Genomic DNA, 12,927 nt, shown 5'->3' on the forward strand with positions numbered 1-12,927 from the left:
AAATAATCAATTTTCCAGCTATTTTCGTATGTGGCCTTTTTTTAATACTTAAAATTACAACAAGCATCAAAATTATTTATTTTATTTAGCCGCTTCTTATGATACCTTTTCATTATGTCAGAACTAAAAAACAGAAAGGAGAAAGTAGGCAGGTGAAAAAGATTACTGGAAAAATTACGATTATCACTATATAGAGGAAGATCTGCTGAGAAGATCTTGGGAGATCTGCACGATAAATAACTAGCACCGTCTAGGACTTTCGTTAAGCACTAAAGCAGTTTTCAATGGTTTTCAACCAGTTTTCAACATTCAACAAATCACGAAGTAACTGAATGCATTAGAGACATCTGAATTTGATTTTTATGGATAACTTGCGCCCTCTTATGAGAATTATCTGTACTGATTAAACATAAACACGTACAAAAAACAATAAAATATCAATGTTTCTATGAAAAATTATGTAAATTTGGGTAACGAACTTTAGGTCCATGTTGACAAATATTTGTATCGAATATAGTTCCTACTATGTTTAAAAATTGCATAACATTTACATAATTATGGCATGCTTACTTACCTGAATTTGTTTTTTAAAAAAGCATTTGACGCATTGTCTATAAGCTGTTTAGTCGATGATTTAGAAAACTTTCAGAGTCAATGCATAGATAAGTATATGTGATTTGAAAATTTAGTAAACATAATAATTTCGAATGTAATTTCTGTAACCATTATATGTAGAATTCAATTGCTAACTAATAAATATTTCATCATTCTTTGTTATTCCATCACGCAATGAAAAAGAAAACCAGCATTATTTCATTTAACATTAAGATTTGTTGATATTTTAAACTTTGAAAAATTGTGACGATAAAATTTTGAATTCGATATGTATTCGAGAATAAAAATATAGCAGTCACAGCAAGTGTATCTTCTCAATTACAAAATGCAATGAACTCGTGATTTTATTTAAAAAATATATAAATAATTTGTATTTTAGATTGACTTTAAACTTAACTATACATCCTGCTAATTGTAAGAAGCAATCAGTCATAATAATCATTCTTTATTTTTGTATTTTCGTGACGATAAATTTATTCACTTTTCAGGGGTTATGTCCTGCTTTCTTGTGACAGCACAGCAAAGAAAAGACTGAATTTCCAAAAACTGACTTAATCGATAGCTATGAAAAATGGAACAAGTACGTCAATGTTCGAATGTTACCGGCTGTAAATGATTATTATCCAGAATTAATAATATTTGTTGTAGGATTTGAAGAGTAAGATTGACCAAGCCTGTCGAACGGCTGAAGAATTTACAAAGCTTTATTATGAAAGTTTAGACAAACGTAGATATGTAAGTGCTTAAGGTTAAATAATGTTTGAATTTATTATTCTAAATTAGTCAATTTATAATTATATGCATAGGGTGTATCGTTAATTAAAAAGTCAGTGAATTATAAGAAAAACTCCAAGTAATTTATCATGGGTATAAATAAATTAAGTAACTGAAATATTCTTGCAATAAATATGTTGTATATGGTTTTAGCTGATATCAAGGTTATATCTGGATACTGCAACTTTAATTTGGAATGGAAATGGTATTGATGGCAAAGATAATATACAAAAATTTTGGACAGATTTGCCACCTTCTGATCATAACATATTTACTTTAGATGCTCAACCAATAACAGGTAAGTTGATATTCGCACAGAACAATGCTCTGTTAGTAGAACAAATGATATAATGTATATTGATGTGTACATGTACAGGTCCTGAAGTGGCAAGTCAGCTGACATTCCTTGTAAAAGTTGGTGGAAATGTAAAATACGATGACAAAATATCAAAACCATTCAATCAAAGCTTCCTTATTACAGCGATGGGAGATAAGTGGAAAATTGTAAGTGACTGCTTTCGATCGCAAGAAGTACCAGATATTGTGAATTAGAATATTAAATAATAAGAATATATTGAATTTTTGCAAAGAACTATTTGATTCAATATTCCTTTTTATTTCTATCGTCGATCTTATATCAATGTATAAAGCGATATTAAAATTTTCATATTAGTGAATCAGTACGTTGGTCGATCATTTAGGAATAACTTTACACGAGAAAGAACTAAAAATAAATATAGATATAAATACTTAGACATAAATGTTACTATGATACATATTGTATAAAACATCGATTTCATATCCTTTGATGGTTCATCAACTTAAACATTCACTGATTAATAAAATTCTGAGAAGTTCTAGGTATAAAGCTTTCTGAATGAAATATCTATCAACTTATAGTTCAAAATATTTCTTAATAAATTTTATAAATATTGTCCATAATTACTTAAATTTTTAAGAAATCACACACTGTATTTTTATTCATATCAATACCATTGTAATTTATACTTGTAGATATTCTTAATGACTAAAATAATTGAACAAAATTTTAAAGTTACACACAACATACACTTTGTAGATTAAAAGATTCACAGTTAGTTGTCTGCTTATAATAGATAAAACAGTCTTTGCAATACATGATTCTTCATTTGATAAGAATCAGGAATAATTTTTAAAAAATTATATATAATTAGGCTAATGATCTCCTAAAATGAATATTAAGTTATACGATATTATATGTGATTTCTTGAAAATGATTACGTATTTACAGATAATATTCTTTCGAGTAATATACTCAGTTCTAACTAGAAATTGATTAAAATCCCACTTAAAAATCTATACACCTAGAAATTCTCATCTCACAAAGATTCGTTCATACGATCGCTCAGATTTTTCTTTTCTTTCCATCCTCTCTCTCCCTCTCTTTCTCTCTTTTTCTTTGAAGATAACAGATAAGTCGATCGGTGTATCACAGGTACAAACGATGCAACAGAAATTGAGTAATCGGACCGAAAAGAGGAAAATGTCCGGTTCGCATAATTAACGTTGTCGATCGATGTATTCTAGTAGCCATAACGTAGGCAGTGGTATAAGGAAAAACAGCTTGACTTGCAAATAGAGTGGCATTTCATTATCGTTGCGTATTTCTTATTTTTACGTGGTGGAATAAAACAAATTAAGACTCCGGAATCTATCTATGGAAGACTATAATAACAAAGTTAAAAAACTATACTTATTACACTAATGGCTGGAAATGCTAGATTATATATAAATGCTAATAATAATAATACAATCAGATTCATTAATTTTGATTTGTTGATACCTATCTTAAAATTGAAAGAATGAAATTATGTTGTAATTAATTTGCAAAAAATTCATTGAATAGTTCATTTCTTTTTTTTTTTTTAATTAATAAATGCACTGAAAGTGAACGATAAGAACGAGTATAAATTATAAAATAATTTTTTTATGATTCTTCAAGAAGTATCCGGAGTCATGTTTTCCATCAGCGTTTTCTGGAAGAATGTCTACGCGACGTCGTAGACAAAATAAAATGTTTGAGAACTTGATTAATTACACCCGCTGATTTATATGTGTGAATGTACAGTAGAACTTCGACTTGATTCGACCGTGTAATAAATTCAATTTTTGATTATTCAAACATTTGATCGAACTTTCGATTACTCAAATACGAATTGGATCGTATTACGACGATTGCATTACGTTGACGAGTATTAAATATTTTACTTCAATATGTTCTAATACAATTCAAGAAGATTTGAAGGTTATGCGTGCTCAGTACAGTTACTGCGTCAAAATAGTAAAATTAATAACTCTCGATGCGAGTAATGAAATAACCTACTTTTATAATACAGCATGAAATAGATTGCGAATAAAATATGGATAGAATGGAATTGAAAGTTGCGTTTGATTAATCGAGAAGTTCATCAACTTGACGATATTCTTCTGATTAGTTTGCATGATCGAGGTTTTACTGTACTGTTTAAGCATACCTGTTATTCGACTTATTCTATACAAATACAAAAATTGTTACATCCTCTCACGCATTAAAATGGTTTACTCGCTTAAAAGTTTCGCACTTATGATTTATAATCTAGCCTAAGACTTTTGCATACGATATTACGAAGCACGGCGCAAGAAAGTTCGATGAAAGAACACCGAGACGTTTTACTCGACAACTATAATCACCACATTTATCGTATAGCGGACGAGTGTATAATTCACATACAACTTCATTTATGCAGACTAAATATTGGATCGACGTAAAAGTAATAACGTGTATTCCGAAAAATCAATGTGTTCAGTATACAAAAAGTATATCTTGCTATTATCCATACTACATATATGTATTATCTATTCTTTTTTTATGAACTGCGATTGCTCGTCCTTTTACTACAAGTTTAAAACTATTGTTAAAAAAATTTAAGGAACCAGTACGTTTGATCCTTACTTATTTATCGTACGTCAACGCTCATGTTACTTTTGAGAAGTAACTCGTTTGTTTATCTCAAAACTTAATGATAGAAAATATCAGTGAATTACATTTTGCGCGCTATACGGTCCTCTTTAATGATATCAACCGAACACTAACAATATTTCTAAACTCGAACGAAAATGACTAATCGCAGTCTATAATAAGAAATGTATCGATGGAAAATTGGAATATATTTTTCTCGATAATTTAGTATTGTATCGTCAGACTCTTTTCTTCTTTTATTACTTTTCCATCAAACCGATATCTTAACTGAGGCCGTGTTTCGGCTAAGAGGCCTTGCTTTCAAGCATCCTCGGTTTCGTGTGCTCTCCATAATCATAATTCAGACTTCGATCGAGTCATCTCCAGGGAAAATATTGCAAACGAACAACACAGTTCGACACAATGGAAACATGCTAAAAGAATCCCAAACAAAATGGGATAACAAACTTCAAGGAAGTATAATAATACTCAGCACGAGAAGGAAAAATACAAAGTAAACGATCTTTTAAGAAATCTGTAAAACATTTCCGACTGAATCTAGGCACGTGACAATTCCAAACTGTACTAAGTGAAAATGAGGACGAGAATAAGGGTGGAGATAGATGGAGAAAACGGCTGTCAATCTCCCTGGTTTATCTTTGCACGGCATTCACCACATCTTTTATCGTGTTTTGCAAGTCGGTGAGGAGTCTCGTATTCTCTGCGACATTTCGAGTACCTGCAGCGCGAAGCTGCCGTGCCTGAAGTTCTAACCTAGCTAGAAGCTCGCGGAATTGAAATCGGGCATGTGGTGCGATGCCACTGTCAGCGAGGTTTGTGCACATACCGTGCAACAGCCCTACCTTGTCAGACAGTTGGAGCCAGCTGGTCATTACTATCGTCGAATTGCTTTTCAGATTTAGTACGCTGCTTTCGATCAACGTCGAGAGCTCCAATACAGCTTGTTTCGCGGTTCTTGAATCTATGTTCTGCTTGCTTAAATCGTCTTCGGTGTGTTGAGGCTTCGCGCAATTCGGTGTTGCGTATATTGAAGAGCAGAAATGTTTCGCCGAAGAACAGAGAGGTTTCAGCGGTTTCGCTGGCACGACGGGTTTCTCTGGTTCAGGCGGTGGCCATAATCTAGTATCGCTTTTGCTACCAGAACTATAAACAAATATCAATTTAATATACCATTTATGGCACTCATTTGAAAGCATATATGCTATAAATTTAGATCTCTACATTTAGGTTTGTTTGTACATACACTGAATAGAAAATTTACGAGGTGAAAGTAAAGAAAAGTTAAGTTACCTCTGACTACGAGTTGAAGCTCCACTATGATCTTCCGGCGAATCTTCGGTCTGGTCAAGCATCTCCGATTTACTACTGCCTCCTCGGACACTAAGCTTTGGACTGTGAGGCTGGCTATCACAGGATTCCTTGTTTTCCCAAAGCTTTTTCAAACTACTAATACTGCCAGTACTTCTACGCTTGTCATCTTGTTGCTCTTCTGATTCTGAAGACTGCTCGGTAAAGTTACTTCTGTCCTCTGCAGATTTTTCTTTTTCAGTGTTCTCGACTTTTCGCAGTCTTGCCTTGAAATCAATTATTTGTCCATCGAGTGTCTCTTCCTTTTGTGGATTGTTCCGCTTGTCCACCCTTTTCAATTTAAATCCAACGTTCCCGCTGGACAGAATAGACTCAGTCACAGGAGATGACATTGACGAATCCTTGTAAATGTTGTGAGTTTGTTGTTGTTGTTGATCTTGTGTCGCCTCGTTGGTTTTTAAAGTTGACACAGCATATTCATTTTGGGCGTGTCTAGCGTGATAATGAAAAATAAAGTAATATTAAATCCAAATCTGAACACAATATTACTACAAATAATACTTAAGTGTATAATACCTAATTAATGAAAGCTTAAAGTAATAATCCTCTGTAATTAAATGTACTATGAAACAAAACCGTTTAACTTTAACTACCTCTGACCAGAATCCATATTAAAACTAGCACAGAGTTCCGAAAGTAACTGCGATGCTGGATCCAAGGGTGCAGACGGGGTACTGCTAGTGATTCCAGGTTTCTTTGCAGTAGTTCCATGCTTCGTCTCTGCACCCTGTTTAATTTCATTAATCAATTTCAGTTCTAACATCTCTTTCATGCCGGGTTTACGCTCGAAACTGTCGGGGGGTGTATTCATAGCAATCGGTGGTGGTGGTGGCGGAGGAGGAGGCGGTGCTTCTTCCGGTGGTGCAGCGGGCTCAATTGTTTCTATTCTAGATTTAAACCCCGCTCTTTTATTATCAGAAGTTCTAGGTGCGCTGTCTTGAGTTTCTCTGCGTCTCAGATTAACTCCAAATCTCGAACTGGCTTCTTTAACAGAAGGCTCTGCGTTACTAACATCGTTTCTATCTTCTTGTTGTTCGTTGTCTTCCTCCTTCGTTCGCCAGTCCGTACTCTTTGCCTTTCGTATAGAGAGAGGGGAACTTCTCACTTGAGAAATTTCTGTGCAAGAAATTGGCGGTGGGAGATCAGCCTGTTCCGGAGTGGAAAAAGCTTCGTCCGGAGGAGGTGGCAGATCGGCGGGTGGAGGAGGAAATTCTAAATCGGCTAATGTTGGTTGAACAGATCTCGACGGACTTGCAGTACGGAAGTTAGAGTTACCCGAGACCCGAAAAGTTCTTAGACCAACACCATCGGACTGGTTGTTTTTTCTCACAGCAACAACCCGACCGCGAGGAGAATTCGGAGGCTGGTAAGTATTGACAACGCCGCTTGAAGAATTGCTGCGGGTCATTTGAGGTTGACTTCTTAGATTACTTTGACGAGGTGAAAGCGACCTGTGTTGTGAGCTGTCGATAGAAGCGTCATGTTGCTCTACCGAACCAGGTGTCATCGCTGAGGTTATCGAAGTAGATTCTTGATTCGACGGCATGCTGCTTTGACGAATTGACTCAAGAAATGCGCCAATTCTAGCACCCTTCGGTAATGTACCGTAACGATTAATGGCTCGTTTTACGTTCTGTACTTCTAAAGCTCCTACTTGTACCACCTATGAGATAATATTTATGCATAGATTATTTTAATAAAGTGGCACTGTAAAGTTTGCGTTTAAAAACCTACCTTCGGTGGTAATGGTTCCTTCGATGAATAAGGTCTCGATTTGATTTGTTTTTGAGAACAAGCCAGTCCAGGTATGGGTTCCGGAGACGTTGAAGGTTGAGACATGAAGTTCGGTTCCGCCGTACCCTGAGAACCCTCTCCATCCTCCTCGATTTCGCAGCCTCCTGCAGCAATCGTTCCTTGAGCCATCGTTGCGAGATCTCTCGCAATACCTGAGTTCCCATTTAACAACAAACCGTACCGGTACATATTCTCTTTCTGCTTAGAGTCCTTTCGCTGAGAGCGAACATGCTCCGTAAGCTCGAATAATGAAATGTAAATAATGTCTCATGACAACTAAAAACAAGTCTTTCTTGATAAATATTAGATGTTCTCTATATTAGTACTTTAGTAATCTTCGTGGAAATATTTATTGGTTTATTAACGTAAATTAGTAAGAGAATAAACAATGAAAGTACCTAAATAAATTTAGTCTTATGATTTTTATAATTTGCTATCCAATTCGAATCCAATATGCATCAGTACAGGGAGAAAGATAAAGATGCAGAAGAAATCGAGCATCAAGCTGGGTTCAGAGCTTACGGTAGGAAACTGAAGCAGTACGTGCACGTATCAGTACGCTCGATTAAAGTAGAATGAAAATACCTTCGAGTATCTTATCAATACCATTTAGATCCGTGGCGTCGTCAAGTATCATGGTGTTCGATTCAGTATTTTGAATATCTTGCTCTTGATACGCAGAGTCGCGGAACGAACTGCACGACGACAGCAAGCTATTACCCAAGTATGTTATCGTATTAAAGTGAGATCATTATTTGTTTGTGCTTCAATAAATGGAAATCTCGATTACATAGAAAATATATATATATAATAAATAAAAAACATTTAGTACAAATATACATAGTAATGTTGAATGTTAAGATAGTTGATCCTTTAGACAACCTTAAAAGAGCTATAACAGAATTATTCGAGATTTCGTTGCACCATAAAAAGACAAATAGTGTACCTGGTTCTTTTAGGTGGAGCTGGAGCTTGCTTTCCCTTTTTATTTGTAGAACGCCTCATTTGAACCATGCTGCTATTGTTCTTACTCGACAGACCACCCGTGAATGTGCTCAGTTTCGTTACGGAACCAGTAGTTTCTATAACAAATTATGCAGGTTTTATGAATTTATGAGAAAAATGAGAGAGTGAAGTTTAAAATATTAGAAAGATTAAAAGAATCAGAGGATATCAATATGTAATTGATAAAATTGTTGAAGAAAGAAAGAAATTTCCGCAAAGAAAGATCCGCAATCCAATTATTATATTTACTACTAAAATTAAACTTTGTTCGAAAAAGACAACGCCGTAAACTATAGTTATAAAATAATAATATTCTACAAATTTCCTACATGTATACCTGAAGAAGGTAATGGTTCAGAGACAAGAACAAGTCCGTGGATGTTTCCAGTACTACCAGTTTGAGATTTCTTGTATGATAATAAGGGTATTTCTCCTCCACCTTGAAGCTGCTTTTCAACTTCTGTAATAATAATAATAATTTCACAAAACATTAAAAAGATATTGTCCATATTTGTATAGTAAATGTTTGTATAGTCATTTTACCTTCGGTAATGCTGGATTCTTGGAACATGTTTTCCAGAGAGTGATGAATTTCTTTAAACGTTGGCCGGTCAGCAGCTGCCCACTGCCAGCATTGACGCATTAGTTCATAAACTTTTGGTGGACATCCGGGAGGACATTCCATTCTGTATCCTTTCTCCAACATATGATATACATCCGTTAAATCAACACCAGGATATGGAGACATACCATATGTTGCTATTTCCCATAACAAGATTCCAAAAGCCCATACATCAGACTGTAATAATATGATGGTTAAATGTTAAAATTATTTTAATCAAAGTAAAATACAGATCTATCGCAATTTCAGAGATTTTAACACCCTATTCCAGTACGTGAAAATGACAAAACTATTAATTACATCACCTTTGTAGAGAATTTATTATATGCTAATCCTTCTGGAGCAGTCCACTTTATAGGGAATTTTGCCCCAGCATGAGCAGTGTAGGTATCATCTCTCATCAACCGGGCCAAACCAAAGTCAGCGACCTTCACTAGATGATTCTCACCCACTAAGCAGTTTCGAGCAGCTAGATCTCTGTTTGGAAAGTTGCGACGTTAAATGGTTTTATTTGTTATAAAAAAAAAGATTATTTTTATGGTTTTATTTGTTATAAGAAAAAGAATCAGAGATTTTTAAATGCTTCTTTTGATAAAAAAAATTTGTTAAGACTCCTGGTAATATTTTAATTACTACAAATTCTAAAATAAGTACGATGAAATATTTCCACAGTAATGAATGTAGGGATTAGTAACGAAGGTGTGTTCTGTCTGAATTTCAAAAATTGCACCTGTGAATGAAATTTCTGCTTTCTAGGTAACTCATTCCACTAGCGATTTGTGTTGCCATATGCATCAGAACTACTGCGTTGATTTGATGCTTGCTCTCGTTCCGTAAATAGTCTAACAGGTTCCCCTTACTCATAAATTCAGTAATGATGTAAAAAGGCGGCTCCCGAGTACATACACCTATTAACTGAACTAAATTTCTGTGCTTCATCTCCTTCATGATTGCAGCCTCCTCTAAGAAGTCTTTTAAAGCCATTGTATCCTCCTACAATGTACATAGAAACATTTCCAGAACTGAAAGATAGTAAACTTTATATAAAGTAATAAGAATAAGCAAACCTGACCTTTAAAGTCTTTACGGCAACAGTCATGTTGTACCTCTTCCACACAGCTTCATAGACATCCCCATATTGTCCCCCTCCTAATTTATGTCTCATGACTATATCTGTTCTATTGATTTCCCATTCATCTGGTTCTGTAATGTAACATAGTATTAATAGAAAATACAATCTCGAAGTTTTTACTGTGTAAGATTCATAAATTTTATACAATTTTCAACATACCCGGACTAAGTGGGAAAACAGTAGGTTTATTGTGCTTTGGTGCAGGATAAAGTAATTGTGTGATTAAACCATCAGCGAGCATTGAATGATGATGTACAAGTTCTGCTAGAGTATTAAATTTGCTTTCAGTAGTGACAAACATCTAAAAACAATGATAACTCTTCACATCATGTTTACATCTAATTTAGATATATTCATATAGTGGAAAGAATTATACCTTTCCTTCACTGTCTTCATTAATCCTATAATGATAAACCCTACCCTCATATCGCAGTGAAATACTACGTTGACCTGGACTACTTTCTGATTCACGAACCAAAAAGCTTCCATTTATTCCAGAACTTAACAAATACTCAGCAGCATTCCTGGATATTCTTCCATGATACCAAGAATGCTTTTCCAGAGAATTTACTGGAGTGACATAGTTTGATGGAACCCAACCCACTTGACCAGTACTTGAATGAGCTTCACACCATTCACCACTCTTATTATAACTCAGAATACGAACTTGTTCTCCTACATTTAAATATGTATGATTTATACATTATTTATTATACATCTTATTAATGTATGGTTTATACATTTTTAAAAAATAAAAATATGTGTTTTATTACACCAAAAAATCATATTGTAAAAGACTTGAATAAATAAGAATCTATTGTGTTATCGTTTATACGTGATTTTATCACAAGCAATTACCTTTCTTAAGACTAAGTTGGTTTTCACCACCTGCTTGAAAATCATAGAGAGCAACAAACAACTGCGGATCATCTTCCTCTTGAGCTAATAGATTTTCCTTACTAGTCCATCTATAAATCGAACATATTAAAACTTATTTATATTTTTTTTTGTATTTTTAAAAAAATAGAAAATAAAATGATATTAATTATCCAAAAATAAGTGAACTTTTCTACACAAACGGAATTGTGTTTTATTTGTTGACCATATAATTATAATTACACACACACACACACACACATTTTCTTTTTAAATATGAATTTTAAGCAATGATATACAATGTACTCAATATATTTATGAAATAATAGGAGACAGTATTAAAGTCAGATATAGAAATAATAATGATAATACAAAATTGACCTGTTTGCAGCTTCCAAAAGCCCTGTTGAAGGAACACCAGTGTGTTGTTGAATATTTACTTGCTGTGAAATTGGCTGAATGCCGGAACCGCTTGGAGGATCACCATCTGGTAATGCCGGAATGTGAGGTAGCGGTCTGCTTTGCAAAAGAGCTTCTGCACAACATTACATACAAATGATTTAAACAAATGTAATGCTTTTTATTATTCTATTTATACGTATAAAATGACATGATATATAAGATACAAAATGACACCTCATTAAAATACTAATCAGGAAAGAATACTTGTCTACACATTGTGTAACAAAAACTTCGTTTCTATTTGCAAAAAAAAGAAACAATTATATTTAAACTAGCAGTAACAACTAAGAACAAAAAATAAATTAGTATAAGGTGTGAATGAACTACAAGAGTGAGAAAACTAATTTCCAATTTAATTGGTGTTCTTTCCTCAAACAATTACAAGTTAACAACCAATCATTAATTTAATAAGGATATCATATACATACACACGTAGGCGTATGTGTGAATTAATTACATAACCAAGCCATTATTTTCGGCTTAGCAATTTTTTCGTGCGATTTACCATGACCTTTAAATAATTAATAATTTTTTACATTCAATATCAGTTTTAAAGTAAGCAAAATATACGAGTGTAAGGGAGAGAAAGAAAGTAAGAGAGAGAGAGAGAGAGAGAGAGAGAGAAAGAGAAAAAGAGACAGAGAGAAAGAGACTAGACAAGAAACAGAGCGAGAAGGAAAGAAAGTATGAGAGAAAGAGAACGGAAAAATGGGCGGAAGTGAGAAAGAAACAGAAGATAAAAAGCGAAAGAGTAGGACGAAAATAAGGAAAGGAAGTTACCGCTGTGCTCGGTAAATATATTGGAGCCAACTAGCCGCGATTCCTTAAGGTTTCGCGGTTGTTTGCGCATCTGTCGCGCAGTAGAGCCGGCAGGAACGATTCTCTCCTTAGTCTGTTGAGCACCCATAGTTCCCGAATTGGCATGCCCTTACATTAATCCCGGCCGCAAAACTGCCGGGGCCGTTCACTCGGCACATTCACTTTCGGCCTGACAGTCTAACTCTCGATCGCATCTCTCGCCGGCCTCTGCCGACGACGAGAACACCCGAGATTCACGAATCTCACCACAACCCGACACCTCTATTCACATTTTTGACCAGAACTCGAGATCGACATTCTCGCCATGTTTGACAGCTTCGACGTCGACGATAGCTCGATTCGCACCATACACTTGTTTACTACTTTTACTTACCACCAGAGCTCATTTCTACATGCTCATTGGACAGTCAATTTGTTGGAAAAAGATTTCATTGGCTAACAATATTGTTCACCACATAATAT

The 12,927-nt window shown here is 34.5% G+C and overlaps 2 protein-coding genes across 6 annotated transcripts; one reads left to right on the plus strand and one right to left on the minus strand.

Moving 5' to 3' along the window:
• Nucleotides 1–612: 612 nt before the first annotated feature.
• Nucleotides 613–1,981, plus strand: Nxt1 (NTF2-related export protein 1). Of its 2 annotated transcripts, none has more exons than XM_076801922.1 (5): nt 613–1,029; nt 1,104–1,195; nt 1,264–1,350; nt 1,543–1,687; nt 1,766–1,981. In XM_076801922.1, exons 2-5 carry the CDS (start codon nt 1,187–1,189, stop codon nt 1,939–1,941), a joined length of 417 nt encoding a protein of 138 aa, XP_076658037.1. In that variant the 5' UTR covers nt 613–1,029; nt 1,104–1,186; the 3' UTR covers nt 1,942–1,981. The 2 variants fall into 2 exon arrangements, with proteins under 2 accessions (XP_076658037.1, XP_076658038.1); XM_076801923.1 differs by having other exon boundaries at nt 664–709.
• Nucleotides 1,982–2,297: 316 nt separating this feature from the next.
• On the minus strand, nt 2,298–12,808 carry Abl (tyrosine-protein kinase Abl). Of its 4 annotated transcripts, none has more exons than XM_076801891.1 (16): nt 12,427–12,808; nt 11,566–11,719; nt 11,167–11,276; nt 10,685–10,983; nt 10,468–10,609; nt 10,249–10,379; nt 9,907–10,169; nt 9,482–9,653; nt 9,098–9,353; nt 8,892–9,014; nt 8,496–8,631; nt 8,156–8,262; nt 7,490–7,653; nt 6,349–7,418; nt 5,678–6,187; nt 2,298–5,530 (listed from the first exon to the last, which is right to left on the minus strand). In XM_076801891.1, exons 1-16 carry the CDS (start codon nt 12,551–12,553, stop codon nt 5,020–5,022), a joined length of 4,275 nt encoding a protein of 1,424 aa, XP_076658006.1. In that variant the 5' UTR covers nt 12,554–12,808; the 3' UTR covers nt 2,298–5,019. The 4 variants fall into 4 exon arrangements, with proteins under 4 accessions (XP_076658006.1, XP_076658004.1, XP_076658005.1 ...); XM_076801889.1 differs by having other exon boundaries at nt 7,490–7,701; XM_076801890.1 differs by having other exon boundaries at nt 8,135–8,262.
• Nucleotides 12,809–12,927: the final 119 nt, after the last annotated feature.

This window comes from Halictus rubicundus, chromosome 16 (genome assembly GCF_050948215.1).
Source record: "Halictus rubicundus isolate RS-2024b chromosome 16, iyHalRubi1_principal, whole genome shotgun sequence".
NCBI classification, from domain to species: domain Eukaryota; kingdom Metazoa; phylum Arthropoda; class Insecta; order Hymenoptera; family Halictidae; genus Halictus; species Halictus rubicundus.